We start from the raw sequence: 22870 nt of genomic DNA, 5'->3' as shown, positions 1-22870 counted from the left end.
TACTGTTTTATCCTTTGCATTACATATGAATATTATATTACAATTTACCCTATACATTACCATTACAAACAAATCATATTTAATTTAATTACCCTTTACCATATTATATTCGACAAAGAAAAATTCAATCTTATACTATATTACCTATTACCTATTACCTTTATTTACATGGTCTGTGGCGACCGACTTAACCATCCACAGTTCACTCTGAGAAGCCGTGGGGCCTGTCAGAGCAAACTGCGGGACTTAACATATGAAATATTTTGTTCAGCTTTGCCAAGGGTCATCATCATTTCATCGGTGGCGCATTGACTACCAGGGTCAGACCGAGCGGCTGGGTGGCACTACTCCTTATGGGAGCGCCCCCCACAGGGGCGGAAAAACCTGTCGGTGACACATGCAAACCCTTGTCATCTGGTTTCAGGTCTGAAGTTAATAGCAAATGTGACGTACGGCTACACAGCTGCCAACTTCAGTGGAAGAATGCCTTGCAGTGAGGTTGGCGACAGTGTTGTCGCAAAAGGCAGAGAGACATTGGAACGAGCTATACATATGGTGGAAACTACACCGAAATGGAACGCAAAGGTATTGTATTTTAAACTTAGTTTAGGAGTGGTTATATAATAGTTATTATCATCAGCCGATGAATACCTACCTTCAATCCTACACTTTTGTGAATATTTGGAGATTTACGCTTGTATAATCGTGATTCCTTTATGCTGTGGTGAGGTGGGGACAGACATTTTTTGCACAATTACCCTTTTATCCAATTACGGTGTGGCAAGCGTGACCAGCTGGTAGCACTTCCTTTATGGTCCTAGATTCCAGGACGCCAGAATCTGGTTGGCTTGAATAACAGGTAAGCCAGGTTGAAGTTCTCTTCTGGCATCCACAGCACGCGGTCGATCCAGGTCAAACGTTGAATCTTCACTCTCAGCGTGACGAGAGGCTGCTTGGTGCATTCTCTTATCTTCTCGTTACTCCTAAAGTCATACCACCGCACACCCAGTATCCATTGCAAACATTTGTTTTCAAAGCTCAGTATACGGTTGTTCTGAGCCTTCGTAAGGTGCCATGGTTCGCTACCGTATAGCAGCACCGTCAGAATGCAAGCGTCGAAAAGGCGGCATTTGGTTTTTACCAAATACAATCGTGAGTCCCAGACACTCCGCATCGAGTTGAATGTTGCTCCACCCATTCCCATTCGGATAGCGAGCTCTCTCTACAAAATGCCATCTCCCGTGATGTGTACCCCCAGGTATATTTGAAGCTGTCAGCGCTCTCGATGTTAACCTTACCTCCAACTCTCTGCAAATTTCTGCATCCATTCAATTTAAATTACATATCTGATTCATCTAAATGATTTAAATTTTATTGGGAGAATAAACATTGTAAATCTAAAGCCTGCGTGTTTCGATTGGATAACCTTATCTCCCATATTGAATACGTACGTCATCATCCATAATGCTTAAATTCCCGCATTTCATCTATTTGTAGTAATTATTAAGGAGGCTGTTTAATTTCAGGTTGTATATGGCGATACGGATTCTTTATTTGTGCTTGTACCTGGTCGAAGTAGATCAGATGCTTTTGATATTGGCGCAGAGATAGCCGAAGCAGTGACTAATGATAACCCGACACCAGTTAAACTCAAATTAGAAAAGGTATTACATAGTTCCAAAGTGATTGAACTACATAATTAATATTTTTCAACTAATATGTATAGAGGTTGAAAATATTACATAATATTTACTAACTTTTTGTATTAGAAAACTTGTCTGGTCTGGAGGGCAATTTTTCAACGAAGCAGTATGAAAACCTGCTTGAAAACGCGAAAAGGCTTCAAACGTTAGCATACCGCTTCGAACGATGTCCAATAATGCAACGGAAATATTGGGCGGATATTTATGGTCGCGTAAGAGTTTGCATTATATTTTAGTCTATGGACTCCATGACAGCCAATGACAGCTCAAGTTAACAAATGTAGAAAATAACCTAAAATAATATTTTACTGCAGTCGAACTTGGTTATTACGAGGAAGATAATATTTAAAAGACAAAAAACAATAAATAACAGAGCCTTTCGACGTTATCTTTCGACATTTAATCTGTTTTCTATCTGTCAAAATTAAAACAGACAACGGCAGCGCCTCGAGCGCCAAAGCATGTGAAACTCAAAAGTATCTGCCACTTTCAGATACGGTCATCAAAATTTAAGAAGGAATAAAATTTCTCATACAAAATCAAAGCAGGCCGCTTCAATAGCTTCGATGCTGTTTCGTTCAAATATTGCCCTTCTGGTATCATGCTTTGATTCCTTAGATAGATATTTTTATTTGCGATGTTATCTGTTTTGTTATCAAGAGCGAGGTGTGAATTTTGCTACAAATTAATCTGTAATGCTAAATAACTTATACAGAGATATGTTTATTCAAAGGAAATTGTTGTAAAGAAGTGACTTAGTCATAACTACACATATTAATTTTATTTTTTGAGCCCATTAATATTGTTCTAGATATTATTAATAAATTGATTAGGATTGACATTGTATAATTTTTACTTATGTAACTTGTGTTTTAAGATTTATCAACCATGCATTCTGCAAACTAAAAAGCGGTATGTTGGCTTTATGTATGAAAGCAAGGAGCAGAAAACTCCTGAATACAACGCCAAAGGCATTGAAACCGTACGCCGAGACGGTTGTCCAGCTACATCTAAGGTAAATTAAAATATATTACACTAAAATATAAGCCTCATAAATATACATATTTAATAAATCTTGGACCACGCAATATTTTAACGCAGACCGTTTGTTTTCCACTAGAGTTCTCGTAACTGATTTGATTTAGCTATCGACCCGTATGGCCTTTTTGCGAAAAATTCTTAATAACCGCACTCTCTGAGTGTTTCAAATTCCATCAAGAAACTTTTTATTTCTCGAAAGTACTCCGCCGGAAAATGAAAGTTGTGTCTCCAAATCCCATTTGGTCCAAGTTTATTTCTACAATTTTTCTAATAGGTATGTTTCTGATGCTGTTCAATGTTTTGCATTTTCATTAAAAAAAAAGCTACATTATTAAATATTGTGTACATTCAGAGTTGAATAATAAATAATTAAATATGAAAATTATGGCCCGAACACGTCATGCTGTCACGCTGAGATAGAGATAGTGAATCAGCATGCCAGCATGTGACGTGATGGTAATGTGTTCACCCCATTATTTGCACACACAAAGACATCAATTTACTCCAAACAAATTTTGTTTCAGATGCTGGAAAAAACTTTGAGAATTTTGTTTGAAAGTTACGACGTAAGCCAGGTGAAATCGTATATATGCATTAAATTTCAGAATATTATCGAAGGAAAATATAATATACGAGATTTCATATTCGCCAGAGAATTCAGAGGGATGAATGCATACAAGCCGGGTGCTAGTCTTCCAGCTTTAGAATTAGCAAGGTACACTTTTGCAATCTATTTTGCACTTGATGACAATTCCATAACTTTTTAGTGTGGTTATATCGGTTCTCATAGTAAAATCAATATTTTGTATTTTAGCAGATTTTGGCATGCTGTTTTCTGTAATAATTATTCATCACAATTTTGTAAATAATGATGGTACATTGTCATTGCACATATTATATTATATAAAACCTTGTTTTCCTTTTTTCAATTTCACATCATTTCTTATCTACATATTGTTACTCGCCTGAGTTGTGCTCGACCACTAACTGCAACCATTTTGTTGGTGACACCGTCAATGCATTTCGACGGCAGTGTAAACTAACTTCAGTTAGCGACCCGTGTGAGTATGAGATCATGTGTTCCAATATAAATTCAACTATGCCACAAGGTGTGGTGTGGTTATGAGGTGATCCGAGTGAGTTTAGCAATCCGCTTTTCAACTTCACTTTAAAAAAAAATTGTGGCTCCATTGCACGGGAGTGTATTTCCGACTAATGTCACTTTTTCACCGATTAAAATACAATTATGACTTAATATTATATTGTCAAAAAATCGCAATTTAAATTTGAGATTTTATTTTTTCCAAACTATCTTGAACTTTATTTTAATCACCGAAAAAGTGACATTTATCTGATACATTATTACTACATACTCTATGAAGCCATCGATTTAGTCTGTCAGAATATAGAAGACGGTTGTCTTTGTAATTCACCTACAAATAAATATTGTTCACATTAACCTTTATCACTATCAAAGAGTACATAATATTCGGGTTAAGGCGTCTGAAAGCTGCCGATCACCGGAAAGAACCTCGTGAGGGCGAACGTCTGCCGTACGTCATCACATCGGGAGCGCCGGGCCAAGCCTTGCTACGGCTGGCCTACCATCCTCGCGAACTCCTCAACGACACCAGTCTCAGATTACATCACGTCTACTACATCACCAGAGTCATCATTCCGCCATTGAATAGATGCCTCACTTTAATCGGAGCTGATGTTAATCAATGGTTTGTAGAAATTTTGTTTAAATGTATTTGCATTTAGATGAAGTATATGAATTTCCGATTTGCAATTACTTCAAAAATCCAAATGACATGGTGGAAATAAAATCCAATTTCAAATCACACGGTACCGATGCAACACATTTAAATATCCAATTTTAGTTAGTTATGAAAATTATTCTGATTATGATTTTCTCAGAGTTTTAGGCTCAGTTCAAATGCATAACTTTTATTATTTGTGTTGGGAATAATGGATCGTTTAGAGGATGTTAAATTATCAACATAGTTTTATATTTACGATTAACTTTATTATTATCAACTTCATGAATAATAATATACATAGTTTAACAGATTACATTTTATTATGCGACCGTTACAATAGACCTTCGAGTACACACTAATGTCACGCCGGACACCCAAGTGAACATAGAACAATGATTAGCATAGACTAGTATTTAGCAATGGCGTGTGGCCAGTGCCATAGACAAACGTATTAATAATATTCTTATATTATTACTTATAATATTAAGTTATGTTATTATATTAGACGGCTATACATCAACACGCCTCTTAGCCGTTTAATTACTTTTGCATTTGTACATTAGATTAACTTCAGTCTTTGACGATTTTCCAGGAAGCTCGTTTTATCCAATGCTTTGGTAAAGATGTCCGCTATATTATTTTTTGAATCAACTTTTACTATGTCAATCGTCTTGTTTTGGTAATGTTCGTTTACATAATGAAATTGAATTTCAATGTGTTTAGAGTTTTTTGTAAAATTTCCAAACTTTGCAATAGCGACCGCTCCGCTATTGTCCTCGTGAATTTTGATTGGTGTATTTACTTTTAAATCAAAACTTTCGTTACATATATTTCTCACAAATAAAATTTCTGTGACTGCTTCTGACAGTGCTATATACTCCGCGAAAGTGGAGCATTTTGTAACCACATTTTGTTTTTTTGACTTCCAAAAAATTAAATGTCGACTTTCTGTCTATATTATCGCCCGCATAGTCTGAGTCGACGTAACAATCAATTTTATCGTTTTTTTCGTTTTTGCCATATCTTAATTTTAGATCTTTGGTCTTTAATAAGTATTTTAGAATTCGCATTGCATACTTGTAATGGGTTTTGTCGTAGCAGTTTTGAAAACGGCTTAAGTAATTAACGCTGTACGCGATATCAGGTCTAGTGCCTGAGCTTATGTATAAAAGTTCGTCGATCAAGTTTCTGTATTTTATTGATTCGTCTGTTTCGCTCGCTTGATCGATTTTAGGTTTGTCTCCATTGGAGTTTCGTATAGTTTAGAATTTTCTAACTGATATTTCGAGGCTAATGATTCGATATATTTTGTCTGGCTTAGCTTCATATTGTTTTGATCTTTATTGTAATCAATATCGATGCCTATATAACTTTTAACCTCATTAGGGTCTTTCATCGTAAATCTTTTCATTAAACTTTTCTTAATTAAGTCAATTTTTAATTTGTCTTTCCCACAGATCAACAGATCGTCTACGAATACCAGGAGATATATTGATTCCTTATTTTCTGTTTTTACATATTCATCGAATGTTTCGTACCACGCAAGTGGACTTTCACGCAGACCGTATAACGCTTTCTCTAGCTTGCAGACTTTATTTTTTTCTTTTTGATAGCCTTTTGGCTGGTAAATATAAACTTCGCTTTTAACTGGTCCATTGAGAAATGCTGTCTCAACGTCCATCTGGTCAATGAAGAGATTATTCGTTGTGCAATAACTCACAAGAATTTTAAAAGTTAACATTTTTCCCACGGGGGAATAAACGTTTTCCAAGTGTTCTCTTTGTTGAAAGCCGCGTACTACTAGACGCGCTTTATATGTATCATCGCTCTTTCTTTTAAATATCCATTTTACATCGATTATTTTCTTATCAGTCGGCTTTTCGACTAGACGCCATGTTTTGTTTTTATTTAGACAGTTTATTTCTGAATCCATCGCCGCTCGCCAATGGTCAGAGTCTTTTGAGGTTATAGCTTCCTCATATGTACTTGGCGCATTTGCGTTTATGTAATTTACGTATATACAGTGAGCTAAAGGATTTCCGTAACGCTCAACTGTCTTTTTTTCGCGTGCGGATACTCGTCTAGTTTTAACTTTGACCGATTCGCTCGCCTGCTCATTTTCAACAAATACCTCATTATCATTATCATTTTCACGCTCATTATCACTTTCGCTCAATTCGCTCTCCGAGCCCTGCTCATTTAAATCAATGTTTACACGGTTTTGTGATTCGTTATTTCCGTCAAAAGTGTTTTCATTAGTCTGATTTTCTAGACATATTAGTCTTGTACCTTTTTCGATAACCTGCACATGTCTTGCCTCGATCACCTTATTTTTAACCAAAACTCGGTACCCGAAATGTGTATATCCTACGAGTACTCCGATTTGTGACTTATCGTCCCGTTTTTTTCTGTTTATTTCCGGAATTCGGACAAAAGCTTTTGAGCCATAAATTTTTAAATGTTTGGCTTTCGGCTTAACCCCGAAAAATATTTCGTAAGGCGTTTTATTCTCGCACGTATTTGCGATAGTTCGATTTTTTAAAAAGGCAACTGTATTTATTGCCTCGGGCCAATAAATTTTACTTATGCGCGCCTCTTTAATTAAACATCTTGCTATATCCATTGCCGATCTATTATACCGTTCAGCGACTCCATTGAGTTTGTGAACGTTTGTCAGACATGGTAAAATTTCGATTCCTTTTTTGTTTGCAAATTCGTATATTTCTCGATTTGAATATTCGGTCCCCTTATCGCATTGCAATCTTTTTATTGATTTCCAGAATTGATTCTCTACAAAGTTAATGTGATTTTTGAGACACTCAGCCGTTTCTGATTTATTTTTTATACAATAAATTCGTGCACATTTGCTGTAATCATCTATGACAGTCAAAAAGTATTTTTCACCTTTATAGCCTACAATATTGTTTGATGGTTTGAGGTTGATATTCCAACAAAAGAAGAAGCAATGAGGTTCACCGAGGGTTTAAAAACCTACTTTACAAGCTTTGCTGATATCCAAGATGACACTTTTAAATGTTTATATAGTCTTGAAAGAGAATTACATAACAAAAAAACAAAAATGCAACAAACTAATATACATGATTTTTTCAATAAAAATTTTAATTGAATGTTGTTTACTTTTACTCCCAGCTGATTTAGCCTAGCATATGCGAAAACTCCCAAGCGTTTTTTGACAACAAATCGTCGATTTAGTTTTTTTTAAATAACTAATTCTACACATGTTTTAAAAATTTGAAACTTTTTTTGTGTGTTCTCAATGGTGTATAAAGTAATAATAAGTAATAATATTGATAGTTTACATCAATAAAACAAAAGAAAAAAATAATGTATCAATATTTATTTAGAAATGAATGGATAAAACTATGTTTGAACAACAAAACAAGTGTGACAACATTTTTTTATTTATAATTGATATATCAAATTTTATAATATAATCTATCCTTATGTAGTAACAGAAAAAAAAATAAACATATTATTATTTCTCTATGAAATAGAATTTTTATAAAGTAATCAAAAAAAATCGTATAGTGTCAAGGTATTCAAGAATATTATTCAATTCACGAAATCGCAAGAGAATTCGATACAGTATCGACGACTAACTGATATGGAATGAAGTAATTTCAAAAAATAAGTCTCAAAGCACTAAATCATTTATAATATTATTTATATTCATGTATTTTTTCACCATCTTACCAAAAATACAGTGGCATCCATTGTTAGTTCAAAAATTACAAATTTCATTTTGTAATGTGATATATGAATCATAAAACAACTAAAAGAAATATCAGAATTTAAAATGTGTCATAAAAATAATGTTTTATTATTTTAATGACCCTCTTTGGTCTCAAGTTCGACAGCAGAGCAATTATGACTTGTGAGTTATTAGGGTATGGCATAATTATAAACAATGCCGACACTAAAATAAATGTTAGTCACCACCCAACACACAGTGAATATAATGCTTCGTCTACATGAACGAAATATGACGGGAAAAAATTTGGAATAAATCGTAAATTTGGTTCCAAACTTTCGGCCGATGGATCGGCCCAGATGGAGTTTTCGCATAGGTATGGTGGGCCGAAATATCGGCCCCGTGGGAGTAAAAGGGTTAATAAAACGTAATTTTTTTAGAAACAAAATTTAAATGTTCTTTTTTTCAATACCCCCCTTTTACATTTTCCCTCCAATTAGGTTTTTTTTTTCCAGTCCCTTAAAAAACGTAAAATAGGGGTTATACTGTATTTACATTAAACGTAATGATTATTCTTGAACAAGATTTGCCTGCTATTTTTTATATAATGCGATTTTTTATTTATGCACGAATTTCTTTGTTTCCGTTCGCGCATCGTTGGTCATTATTTTTTAAATATACTTAAATAAAATGGTAATTTCTTTTCTCTTCAAAATGAAACATTTGCGTGCCATGCAAAATCATCTCGCTTGCCACTAGTGGCACGCGTGCCATAGGTTCGCCATCCCTGCTCTAACTTATACAGTTTGAATCGGTTTTACATGAATGTCGCATGTCTAAAGCCCATATTCCATTGGCAGATTGCGTCTGGCCCGATCGTCTGCCACGACTGTCAAACTCTATTCTCCATGGTTTTCAAGGATCGTGAGCGATCGGGTCGAAAGTGGAAAATTTTCTATTATCCGTCGTGCGATCCTTTCATTATCAAGCGAAGATTGCCGAAAGCGTACGAAAATAGCCGAATATGCGCCTGAGTCATGCAAACGGTCGTTCATTTCATTCTACTGGTCGATTTCAACTGAACAGCTACAAGATGGCGAAAACTTAAAAAATATATATGGAGTATCACCGAGGACACAGTCCTCGTCGAATAAATACACGCCAAAGATATAGTGTGGAACGTAAAAAAATCCGCCATATTCAATGGCGATCACGCTGTTCTTCAGTTAGCCAACTTTTGACCCAGTGTTTTCGTTTACGGCGAGTCCTGACCGCCTGAGCCAGTTGAAATATAGCCATACTTGCTACAATAAATTAGTCTTTGGATTATTCGATTTCGATATTCGAATAACTCAATTGGTTTGGAGATTCAAGCTCGCCCAGTTATTCATGATGTAAATTAACAATAAGTATACAAACTTTCTATAAATGTCAAACGGCCGCATAAATTTTAACAGATCTGATGCTCGCTAGGTTTGACAGCTGACAGCTCAGTTTTGTTGACGTAAAATTGCGCGGGAATGCGTTCAGTGTAGCCACCAATCTAAGAAATATCTAGTTTTCACTCAACCTATATTTTTAATAATAGCAACACTAGTATTATTTTAACCAATCAAATCAAGGACCAACGAGATTGAATCGTTGCGTGTAATTGCAAATAGCTAGCGACAACGGTTGGCGTCGATCGTTGGATCGGGTTGGGTCTGTGCGTCTGCCAATGGAATATGGCCTTAAGAGGAGCATGCATAGGACATCAAATTACCTTCAATCTAAATAATGCCAATTTGCATGCATGAACGTAAATATTAACGACGTCAGTATTTTGACCAATTTTTAAAATATTTATTCTGTTATAATAATTAAAAAATTTTGAATTGTCAAGAAGTGTGGAATTAGTGTCCGAACTGCTCAGTATAAATGGAATATACACTATAAATAATTTCTTTACTGCTTTTCAGTGTTTTTATAATAGAATTGAACATCGGACAAAGTACTCCCAATAAATATTTATTAAGTAATCGAGTGGCCACACAGTTTCACAGTTAACAGCAGCTAACTTCATTTCTGTTGAGATAGCTGACGCGGAGTTGGCTTGGACAATTCCCGTCAATACGGGAAGTAAAAAGGATCTACATAATGATCTCTATAATATAATATTATCATTTATACCAATCAGGCTATGACAATCTTAATATCACCAGAGTGTTTGAGATTTTTGCCTTGTTTATTAAAGTTTTCTGACAATTACCTTAGGTGATATTTTGAAATAATGTAGAATGCTTCCAATTCTTCCAATTGCATAATACTAATATTAATGCCAGAAAAAGCAGTAAATTTGGGGTTGTAGGTATTTTATCGTGATATTACGTAAATTCATCTTATCCATGGAAAATACTCCGTTCAGCATTAGTGAATAATCGAAATACAGGAGCGTTGCATCTAGACTAGGGATCAAAATCCATAATGTACGTGTTTTGTAAACGGCCGATTACCGTTTTTTAAGTTCGTAAATGCTCTGCAGAATCTAGTAAATTAATGAGTCTCAATTATAATTGTATTACATATTATATTATAGTACAGATGATTCTAACCAATGAAAAAACTTGTAATGAATCCATTTTTGCCGACTATTGTTTACGTATATGCTACTGTCACTTGCTCAAAGTGACAGGTTGCAGTCATTTGCATTTCCTCCACGCGCACTCCACTACGCAGGTAGTGATGTATATATTTTTTATAGCATTGTTAATAAGCCCTTTAACCTTCAATGCGGTTTGACATTCCATGCATATACCTCTAAGGTTTTTATCTTAGCAAACAAAAATCTCACAGTACAACTTTAATATTGTAGTAAAATCATTTTACCCTAATATTTGACTCGTATCATGAAGGTCCTTTTAAACGTCAGTGTTGTTGTCCGTTCAGTTGAGGTTTCCGTTTTGGTCCGTTCAGTTGGAAAACGGCGATGTATATTTACGTATTTTTTTTCCACTAAAAATGAATATTATTTTTATAAATACTTTCTAAACATATTGGTTGGATCATAACGGATATGATAACTGATGGAAAATGTATCGTGTCTCGTCTCCGTTTTGGTTTCAGTCGGCCGCTTCAGTTTTATATTTACACATCAGTTTAACTGACAGCTCGACGGAAACTGATTGTTTAAAAGCACCTTTATTCTCTGCAAAACCAGCGCTTATCCTGGATCCAAATTCATTGAAAAGTATTTTTTATGAAAATTTTGCCATTAAGTAATTAGAATTCATCATTTTTTGTTATTAAATTTGTAGGTTTGCAGAACTTCCCCGAAAACAACTACAGCTTTACCCAATACTGGATCCCGGAGGCAGACAATTGGATGGGAAGAAGAGCACCATATCTCAGTACTTCGCCAAAGTGAATTGTGTCGGTTGTGGCCAACAGACGACAGATGGTATTTGCAGGAAGTGCAAATACAAGCCACAGAAAACAATGCTTATGATTCAGAACAAAATTAATAGTTGGGAAAGGACATTCTACAGCACGCGAAAGGTAAATTTTTATTCAGATTTTCATTGGTCTCACACGGAATGGGTCCTGGTCACCTCAAGAACTAGAATCTAGGCTCCATTTAACTATATGCAATTACTCGATTTACTTAGGCATATGGGAAAATCTATTTATACAATCACTGCATTCAATGAAAAAACATTGAATTTTACCCCACTGTGGAATTTAAACATGCAACCGTTCATGCCTGCCCCACAGTGGATAATAAGTTTAATTCAATGATTTTAGCATTATAATAATCTTCTTTTAATGGGATATTAAACATATTTTATCCTATACCAAAGATTTATTATATATAATCTCACCCAAGAAATTTCCTTTCAGATCTGTCAATCTTGCTGCGGACGGGGGCAGAACATAGAATGTACTTCTTTGGATTGTCCTGTGCTGTTCAGACTGAACGGCGCCCAACAAGAGGTGGATCAGACCGCGTTTATGTTGATAATGAAGCAAAAATTGCTCGACTTTTAAAACTAAAATGTGATATTATTTTAAAAGATTATTGAAAAGAATGTAATTTATACCGAAGTTACAATTATAATATGTATTTATTGAATAATTTATCTTACTATGGAATTGAAAATCATGTATATTTTTACATTTTATCTAAATTATTAAAATTATCATGTGACAGCTGCATGTTTTTAACGGCCCACGTGCTCGTCGTAGGTCAAAATTGAGTTTTTATTGTATTTTCAAACCATGATCCTGGACACTCCTTAAACGTTGTAGATAATCTATTTATATAATTTTGAAGCCTTATTGTCCTTTATAGTTATTTTAAACATTTGATGACTGCATAAAGTATTTTTGTTACATAAAATAGTATTCTTTTAAACCTCTCGCTTTAATGTTTTAGAATATAGTCATATTTCGGTACATAACTGTGCAGTGGTGTTAAGATTTTTTACGTTTAGTAGTATGACTGATCTTTTATACAGAATGGGTTTTTGTGCGGACATTGACAGGAGGATATATAAAATAAATAATTAAAATTTACATAATAATCAGGTAATAAATATTTTTTGAGCCAATTTTTATAAAACAAACCAGTCATTATAATTAATGGGTTATAAATTACTGAGAGTAATAATATGCGCCTGTCAATTACCTACGCGGTCGCAGCCATGCTTTATTCAGGATCGGAACTGTTTCCTCGTGTCAAGCCTATCAGGCACCATTAGCGAGGGGTGCAAGACTGTCGATGTGCTCCCCAAAGATCTATGTTTTCGGTGATGTGCTATGTTGGATGTTTTTTGTTTTCAAAAAATTTTATTTTTCTGTATAAAATTGTACTTACGTACGTATGTTTTTATTTTAATTTTATTATTTTATATATTCTCTTCTCTTTTGTGATGGTAATATTTATTATAATGTAAATCTTATGTTGTGTACGTCTTGAATTTAGATTTGTTATGTCCACAATGTTTTATTTTCTTAAATAAATAATAACCCACAATGGCCGCGCGGCTTAAGCGTTGGCCTATAACGTCGTGGGTCCCAGGTTCGAATCCTAGGTCTGGCAAGTACACATATTGTTTTTCAATTTGTGTATGAGTCAGAGAATGGACCTAATAGGTCGAGCAAGTGGTTGACATCCATTTGTCGTCAAAACAAACTCTGTTAATACAAACCTCCACCCTGTGGAGGCCCACATGATCTTATTAGGATCAGACATGATCAAAAAAAAAAAAAATAATATCGTCACTGCACAGGCCAATGTCGTAACCCTCACTTTTCACCGAGGTGACATTTTGATGGCAAGGACTTATTGCATATTCTTACACGGACTGGCCAAGTATCATCAATCCCAAAAAAACATTTCATATCAAATAATTCAAAACTATTTTTTAAGAAATTTGTAACAAAACAAAAAATATTCCAGCCAAATGTTTTAACCCTAAACGCAGCCCACGGGTGTGTGAATAAAAGAAAATTCTCAATTTGTAATAAAATAATAAATAAATATTATATAAAATAATGAGTAAATCCAATGTCCCGTTTTTTTCACTTCCTGAACAATTTGATGGTTACACCAACTGGCTGACAGTCACGATATGTAGAGTAAGGCTGGCCACGCACTAGGCAACCAGGCTCCCACAGCCAATATGATCTTCAAATTTGTATTAAAATGTATTAGCCGCGGCTATACGACAGGGTAAAATGTATGTAGCTGCCTCAATTTTCACGCACTTGTCGCGGCAGCCAGGTGTTTCTCGTGTTCTGTGACAAATTGTATGATGTATGTAATTTTTCTTCGGGAGTTATACAAGCTCGGATTCAAGTATCATCAGTTCCTATGATTGATTTTCGAACAGTATCCAATAGCTTTTTAAACGATTAAAAAAGATTCCGGGTGTTTTTTAAGATCTTTAATGTAATTTTCAAATACACCATTTGAATGCCGCACGAGAAGCAGGGAGTGAATCCATCTTTTTTTTCAATTGTGTTCAAGAGGTAAATGACTGAATCTTCTACGTCCATCTCGAGGCACTGATCAGTGCAAATTGGTGACATTGGCTGCTGGCTGCACCTTATTGTGGCTGCTGCAGCCTAGCTGCCTAGTGCGCGGCCAGCCTAAGATTCCGTGAATTGGATATTCTTTTTGCCTGCAGCACTAGCAATCTGTGCATGCATATTATGTACCTATATGATATTATTAAATTTGCCGCCTCTAAGTAATTTCATTTGTTTGTGATGCGCTTGCCTAACCACACAGGACGTGCACCAATACTGCATCTACTGTTATTTCTCTCAGATCTTGAATCCATGTCAACTTCTCCACACTATCTCCCTGAAAATATTTTTGAACCATTGCCAAGATGAGATAGGTACCTACCTACTGTAAAACTGTTATCTCCAGTTAGGTCCAGTAATAATATGATCTATCATTGTGATTGTGCATCACTGTATTAAAATTGTCTGGAATTTTCGAACTGGCGGCGTCTTTGGGTAAAGATCACTTTGAATACCTCTGGTATATCTTGTAAACCCCATATATATTTTTAAAATAACCCTAATTTTTGTTTTAAATATAAATTTCTGCACCTTTATTCGACGTAGATTTTCCAACAAACTTGTAAACATTAAATTCAAAATTTAAACATGGGAAACTATCTCACTATGTATCTCTTAAAATAATTTGATCTATATCCCAGAGGTAGTTGTCATGACAAAAAAATCTGTAATCATATCTTGAATATTTTCTTTTGAAATTCTGTTTCTTTAGAAAAGTAAAGGATAAATCTTTGTGAAAGTAGGGAAAAATTGGCTGTTGGGCTCGAAAGAGGGGATGCAAAAAAAAGAAATTAAATAAAACAAGTCATGGTAATTATTATAAATAAATGATTTATTTATTTTTCACACTATTAAATAAGTAGGCCTGTTACGCTGGTATAAGCAGATCTGTTCACCAACACGAGTCTGACAAAAGTTAACATTGCCTCTTCAAAAAAATCGCTGCGGCAATTTGAACATTCAAATTATAAATAATGTTGGGACTGAAGATAAGTAGACAACGCAAAATAAATTTTGAATATAAACTCGATGTCCGTCAAGTACCGTCAGTCAATTGTTTTAACACAAAATATGTTTATAAAAAATAGAAATTCAACAATCAATATTATAATAATAACGTAATTTTAAGATCACTGACATGTTTTTATAACTTAATTTTAAAATTAGGTAACCACATACGAGTGGTGTGAAACTGAAATTAATTAAATTGGCCAGATTGTAATGGTCATCCCATGTAATCCCATGTACGGCGGTGATATGTTGATAAGCCAAAATCTTCAATGCAACTTCCAAGGTTCTCGGCTTCAATTCATATACATAGTTTAACAAAGTGATGTGCATAGTTAAACGATAAAATTAGAAATTTCAACTTTATATATTCCACAAAATAAACAAAATATCAAAGCCTTAGTGCTGTCCAGAGCATCGATTGTATTTGACTTATCAGAATATTTGCTGCCGAGTATGGACATAATATAACGGAGATTAAAATAACATAAATATAACATAATTTATACAAGGATTGGAGGCATTTCATATGGTATTTAAAGCTCTTAAAGTTACTTCATGTGATCCATAAAGTGTGGTAGTCCAGTTGCATTGCGACGCTTTGTTAAAATTTCGCACCCTGTTTCGTTCACCAGCAAGGTCTGCTCAAACTGGAATTTTAAAAAATACACTCTTCATAATCAACAAGATCATTGATACAAACAGAATAAATATATGAAACAAAGCTTTTGTTATCTTTACAATTTTCAAGTTATTGTTAGATTTTCCTTAAGTTGGGTTTTAGCTAGAAACAGATGTTGTTATTTAAATTCCTCACTTTCATTGTGTAAAAATCCAAGGATTCAAACATCATTCTTACGCTTCGATTACACAATCGTGTTTGTTTGGTTTCATAATGTCAGACATGCCCGGGTCCTTAAACTAAGACAGAGCAAACGGCACTCAGCATTCGCCAAGTGTTGACGAGTGACCCCGATAAGACATATGAAGAGGATGCCGTCTACAGACCCTCAAAGTTGCTCACCCAATGTGCAAAGGGGGTATTGTTATTTTAGTTTTAGTTTAAATTTTACATTGCTGTTAAATGTTTATCCACTGTACAAAGTAATATGGAATAATCTCGAATATCAGTATTGTAAATACATATAAAATTTTTCTAATGCTTCTAATAATTAGTTAATATGTAATGACTGAAATTACATTGTCGGTTCGGTACAGTGTATGCTATGCTATGGTAAACAGTTTGATTATTCAAATCACCTTTCCAGGTGTCAATCCTAAGATTAATAAAGCAGCCTTGTTCAATTATTTTAAGGTTACTGCAATAAAATAAAGTAAAGACCAAGAGTTAACCCGATATCACCGTTCAGGAAGAAAAACCGGTAGAATTGGCCAGCCAGGAGTCATCTTATGGCCTAGAGAAGTAGAGGTAATGTAATAGTCAGCTAACCTGCGCGGACCAGGATCCGTCTGAGGTGACGGCGGTCCAGTTGTCAGGCCACTGCACGTCGCGCCAGCCCCCAGCGTTGATCATGGGCTCGATGGTGAAGCAGTGACCGGGCTGAATGACACCCACCGCCTTGTTCTTGGCATAGTGGGGGACGCTGGGCGCCGTATGGAACAGCCGATGAATGCCGTGACCACAGTACGAGCGCACCACACTCAGACCGTTGGCCTGCGCATGCTTCTGTATCACGTTGCCTATCTCCCTGAAAACCATTATTCCACTTTTAATCAACTGCGGTAATTTCATTGTTGACACATTCAGTCTCTGATCACCGGACAAATCGCCAAAACTCACAGCGATTCTAGCCTTTTCTCTAAGCTAACTTCATTTCTTTTGACTATGTCCGATCATAATATGGTCCTCCACAGACAAGCTAACTACCGGATAAAAATTATCTCTTTTATTGCGCAATTCTAATGAATGATCTAAAAATGTAATATTACTTGAATAAGTGTTAAGAATTGAAAATGTAAGAATGTGTTGTATTAAAAATGATTTTTCCTCTACTAAAGCCAAACAAACCAATATATTTTCAATAATTATTAAAGATTAAAAAAGAGTTAATACAGAGCATAATTTAATATTTATTATGAGCATGAAAATCATATTTTCGGTAAGATTACATAACTGGTAATTAAGATATTTAATAGTTTACTAGCAAAAGAGCATAATTAATATCCATCATCAATTTGAAGAGACCGCATGGATCGAAAATGGGTACTATCAGATAAAACACTTTAAATCCATTTGGGATTAGAAACCAAAATCATTCCACATACCACATTACTCTTCTGAAGCGCTATCATTGTAATGTAATTACACAATATTATGCAGTGTGACAAACCTGTATTTTTCGCCCGGCTTCACGATATCTATCGCCTTTGACAAGCATTCATACGTGACTGCTACTAATTTTTTGTGTTCTTCCGACACGTTTCCAACAAAGAAAGTTTCATTCAAGTCACCGTGGAAGCCTCTGTGATACACGGTAACATCAACATTGCAAAGATCACCATCCTGACAAGAAAAGAAAAGAATTATTGGCATGGAAATCATTCTATTTCTTATGAATCACCATGTATGTACACATTAAATATAATAAGTAGGAACATAGAAATGATAGGAGTCAGTATTAGCTTTCGGCATCCTCAGACAATTTTAGAAAGTTAGGTATGCAGTAATGAGTGTCCTATTAATTAAAATAAAACAATTCTACATAATATGTTTTTTACTATGTAAAGTGACAGCAATAAAATTACAATAATCGATCGGGCATAGAATAGCAAAAATACAAATATTCAATCAACAAACCTAATGGAATTTATCAGCAGTCATTCAAATATCTTAGATGCTTGTTTGTTGTCTCAAATATAATTGCTAAAAATGGAAAACTGTTCAGTGATGGGGAATATATAAAAGAAGCGTGGTTGAAATGCTCCCATGATCTCGATTCAACCTTGATTTGAAAACAAAGAAAAAAAAATGTCATGCCTTCGTCTAGAATCACCGTGAAAGATAGAATCTCAAAACCTCAATAATTGCTATGTCTAAACCTATTCAATAGAATTTCAAAAACTTTTTTTTTCATTTTTTTCTCAGTGAAAAACTGCTCGGCACATCAGTCGAAAAATAATATTTTGAAAATTTTGGCACTCACATAAAAAGGTTCACTGACCCTGTTATAGTACCTACATTGTAGATATGCACAATCGTTCACAGCAGCACATTCCGCATGCGAATATAGATTAGTCAAACGTCAAAGTGAAAGTAACAATGGTCAATGGCATTGTCCTCGCGGGCACGGGTCTGACCACATTATGCGGTAATAATTGAATATATTTCTTCATCAGTTACCTTGTAATTTATACAGTAAAATTTGACTAAACTGACACTATCTGAGCCATTTTTAGTAATTTGACGTTTGCTAATACTCATAAAACTCAGCAGATTTTTTAAATGTCATAATATGTAAGAATACAATATATTATTACCTTAAATTAAAGCACAAATTAATGTGTATGCATCTACACATTCCAGTAAGCCAGCACCATCAGGTTTTATCTAGTGGCGGATTAGTGAGATTCTCCGTAGGTACCGGCTAACCGCTAAAGCTAAAGATTAGCGAGTGTTATATTTACCTGAAGCACTCTTTGATCAGGAATACCGTGGCAAATAACTTCGTTGACGGAAGTGCAACAACTGGCCGGGAACTCATAATAATTGAGGGGGCTCGGGTAGCAGTCCCTTTCTATGCACGCTTCATGTACTGCACGATCAATTTCGTCCGTCGTCACCCCTACTCCGCAAACTCTGAGAATAAATTCATAAAATCCAATTAACCTTAAACTATTTTACGGCAGTGATTCCTAACATTTTTTTGTTTGGCAGAACTGACCCTGTCAGTGCCGGATCGCGGGAAAGAGCACAAATGATTATGGCGAGCATGTGGCCGCGATCATGTGTTTTATTGGTGTTTGAGTCGAACTTCAGTAAGCATTCCGCCTAAACATTGATTAATAAAATATATTCAGCAAAACATTCCATTGCACAAATTTTTTTTTTGTGTATTTATCGTTTTTTTCTAACGGCCCCCTTCACAATAGACTGAGTCAGACAAATGTTTTCACCCTTTGATATGCGTTGATATATTAACACTGTGTCGATAGACGGCAAATATTTGCTGGCCAACGCAACTGATGCCCTCTTCACAATGGTGAGTACCACATGACCGCAAACATTTGTGACTTGGGCCGTTGTGAAGGTCAGCATAAGCTGTCAAAAGCTGGTGGAAAGTATACCCACATTATAGTAACAATTTATTGATCTTATCATAATGCATCACACGTCTAGGATATAAAATTAGTGTTTTGTAACATCAAAAATCATAACCTTTCGAAATTATTTCCCAAGAAAAACTACCAACTTCTCCTTATTGACAAGAACTGTGATTTTATTTTGTTTCTTGCTTAATAGCATAATATGTATAAGGTTCTACCCATATCTCAAAGTTAAAGGAGAGAATAATATAATAATGTGTATATTTTTTTATTTTATTAAGACTACGGAAGAGAATTGCTATTGCTAACTGTCAAACCCCTCCGGTGCAGTGGACTCAAAATGGTAATATTTTGTAACACATATTTGACACGATGTCCATATTCTACGATTTAAAATATTATTTTATCAAGGCCCAGCATACATAAGTGAAACGGCAAATAATTTTCAACTGTATGTGGAACGAAATTTCAGCCGCGTTGCCATTCAGAGAGCGATAGTCGAGGTGTCCGCACGTCGATTTATTTTGTCATGGCGTCGGATGAAAATATTCTTAAATCGTGTAAAGATGACTAAAAAACTTTAGGTATGTACTTAAAAAAGAAAATAGGTCAATGAATATACTATTATTATTACGAATATAATAATAAACATAACATAAAAAGGATGCATGTTGAATTTTTATGACAAATTATATTTCGTTCGGCTCGGGACATTTGCACAATCCGCGCATCGCATAGTCACGATTTTTTAGACCATGCTGAGGTATAGTATAGACTCAGCTGAGGTATAGCCATAATATTGAATAAATGTTCTCGAGAACTGCAATACTGACAATTCTATCATAATATATTGCAGCGCCACAACGGCAGCCATGACACTTCAACTTATAATTTTCGCACTCTAGTTGTCGGATAATCAAGCGGCGGATTACTGAGAGTACCTACTGTATTATAAAACATTGTATAATAATATAACATGATTTTTCATACGGTTATACTTTGAAAACAATCCTTATAATCATACCACACAGTTATGAAATTCAATAGTTTTAGCAGAAAATATGACGTAGTTACTGCGACGTCGAAGAAGAGAAAACGATGCAATACACTCCATGTGAAGCAGTCGGAAATAATAACGGTAACAATAGTTAAATTTACCTTATGTAAAACGTACATAGTAGAAGAAATCGCAATCTCAAGTTTAAGTTGTTCCACTATAATAATACCCCGTTTACACGTGCATGGATTTACTGCTGACAGTACGTATCATTGCGGTCATCACAAGAAAATGCGTGTGTACACACATTATAATCGTGCAAGTTGCAAGATTGAATGCATGGATCAAAAAAGTTCAGAATCTTAATTTTCACATGAGTTTCAATTTGTTGATATCTGCGCAAAAAAACCACGCAAAACATTTTTGATGTTTACCAATTTTAACATCCAATCAAATAGCACCATACAATAACATCGTGTCTCACTTATGCTTGAAAAATGAGATTGGCAAAACAGTCAGCACTTTTACAAGTTAACAATTATGGCGATTGTTTAAAATACAAACTATTGGTGCCAGTAAATCCATGCACGTATACAGGCGTTATAAGGCCAAGCGTATATGCTGAGGCGCAGACGACACAGTCCGTGCAGCTCATTGTAGTACCAGCACAGATAGCTGCGTGACGCATTCATGTTTGGACGTGTTCTCTTTATCGGCACTGCCCTGCGCTGCGCGGACTGCACGTTAGCATACATTAGCCTAATAGTTGAGTTAGTTTTTTTGATGAATCCACAACCTTTGGTTGTAGGAATGTATTGTGTAGCACTTTTTAGTTTGCTGATTGATTGATCAAGCCAACTCAAGACTCGTATGAAGAATAATAGACCACTTGAAAGTCATCAGAACACCTACCTTGCAGCTTCATCCAGTACTTCCCTTCCCAGTTTACATGCTATTTTCATTCCTTCGATTTCCTCATCGTCGAGGACTTTTATTTGCGAAGTTCCCTTGAGCGCCTGTTCGGAGATGGGGAAACCGCTAGGATGATCCGCATAGTCAGGCCTCAGAATGCTCAGCGGAACCGTCCGCTTCGGCGTTTGAGGAGCCGGCCTCAATTTGCCGGTATACGTATAGTTTGGCCACGGATCGAACCCATTTTTCTTGCCATCGGCGCTTTCACCTTCTATAAATAAGTTCGGAATTATTGCAGTACATAATGCACAATAGTTTCAATTAATTTACGGAAAAACGACAGTAAGATCTCACCTCGAGCCCGTTTACGAGTAAGCATGACGTCGATTGAGTTAGAGGCGGATTAATGTATGAAACGAAAAACAAAACTATTTTAACAGGTTCTACGACAATCGGCTCAACATAACCTAAAATTCAACACTTACTGGCCAAAGAATGAATAATCTTGTGTGATTTCCAATTACTCTTGAAGCATTCTTGAGTACAAAACAGTGACCCTTGAATGCCTAATTTTACACACGTGGGACATTGTAATTTAGCTGTGGATTTACAATTGGGAGTTTCACACATTCCAAGAGCGGCCATGTTTTGTAAAGAATAGAAATTCAGTATTGCCATCTCTTTCTCTCGTTAGTCGTTGCGCAAAACCAAAAATTGTAAATATTCATAGCGGGACTGCACTATTACCATGGCCCGTAGTAAAAATACTTTTAACAATTCTGAATCCTGGTGCAAGATCTATCTATAATATAAGAAATGAAAAAATATCAAACATGCTTGATACCAAAGAGATTGAAGACCTTGAAACCCAACAATCCCGGTATTCGGGACCTTTACCGCGTATTTGAGGTGATCCACAAGTAAGCAATCTCGAAGATCTTAATCTTAAAACCTGGTTTCCGTGTTAATGTATCAGGAGGTAAAACATATAGCTGCTATCTACTAATCCTATACTAATCTTTTGTACCTAACTAGAAGGTTTTAGAGTTTTAATTATAAATCGCAAGATCAAAGAATGATTAAAAATACATCTCGTAAGTCGTAATAATAAAAATAGATGCCTCTCACAAAGACTGATAGAAGACTTCCGCCCTCTTTGGCCTATAACTTGTCCTGTACCATTTTATAATTAATTCATAACAAATTTAGCACTATTTACAACCTACAATATTGTAAACTTTAAGACTTTATGCCCGTGCTCCATTGGCACGCGAGTCAGACGATTTTACAATCTTTGGATTTTTCCCCCGTGGAGCATTCTAAATCTCCGGACTTGTGGACCGCAGACCATAATAATATTATGGTCTGCATCAAAGACATT

The 22870-nt window shown here is 35.3% G+C and overlaps 2 protein-coding genes across 4 annotated transcripts in view; one reads left to right on the top strand and one right to left on the bottom strand.

Annotated features, from left to right (window-relative positions):
• PolZ1 (DNA polymerase zeta catalytic subunit) overlaps positions 1-12590 on the top strand; it is a 43226-nt gene extending 30636 nt beyond the window's left edge. The window contains exons 15-21 of one of the 3 annotated variants that reach the window (XR_015071531.1): positions 425-585; positions 1527-1664; positions 2581-2718; positions 3269-3459; positions 4244-4471; positions 11513-11753; positions 12096-12443. Coding sequence is in view for 2 of the 3 variants with exons in the window: in XM_085954639.1 (XP_085810765.1) it covers positions 425-585; positions 1527-1664; positions 2581-2718; positions 3269-3459; positions 4244-4471; positions 11513-11753; positions 12096-12242 (1244 nt within the window). In the remaining variant the exon portion in view is untranslated. The other 2 variants (XM_085954639.1, XM_085954648.1) reach the window with 2 other exon arrangements.
• A 2508-nt stretch (positions 12591-15098) lies between these two features.
• LOC147079223 (methionine aminopeptidase 1) lies at positions 15099-22159 on the bottom strand. Its single transcript, XM_085954299.1, has 6 exons — positions 21975-22159; positions 21490-21760; positions 18942-19113; positions 17648-17820; positions 16747-17005; positions 15099-15946 (listed from the first exon to the last, which is right to left on the bottom strand). Exons 1-6 carry the CDS (start codon positions 22132-22134, stop codon positions 15848-15850), a joined length of 1134 nt encoding a protein of 377 aa, XP_085810425.1. The 5' UTR covers positions 22135-22159; the 3' UTR covers positions 15099-15847.
• Positions 22160-22870: the final 711 nt, after the last annotated feature.

This window comes from Rhyacophila brunnea, unplaced genomic scaffold (assembly GCF_057557595.1).
Source record: "Rhyacophila brunnea isolate RB1 unplaced genomic scaffold, BYU_Rbru_1.0 scaffold_10, whole genome shotgun sequence".
Taxonomy (NCBI): domain Eukaryota; kingdom Metazoa; phylum Arthropoda; class Insecta; order Trichoptera; family Rhyacophilidae; genus Rhyacophila; species Rhyacophila brunnea.
Note: the sequence above shows the minus strand (reverse complement) of the source record. Positions and strands in the feature narration are given on the sequence as shown.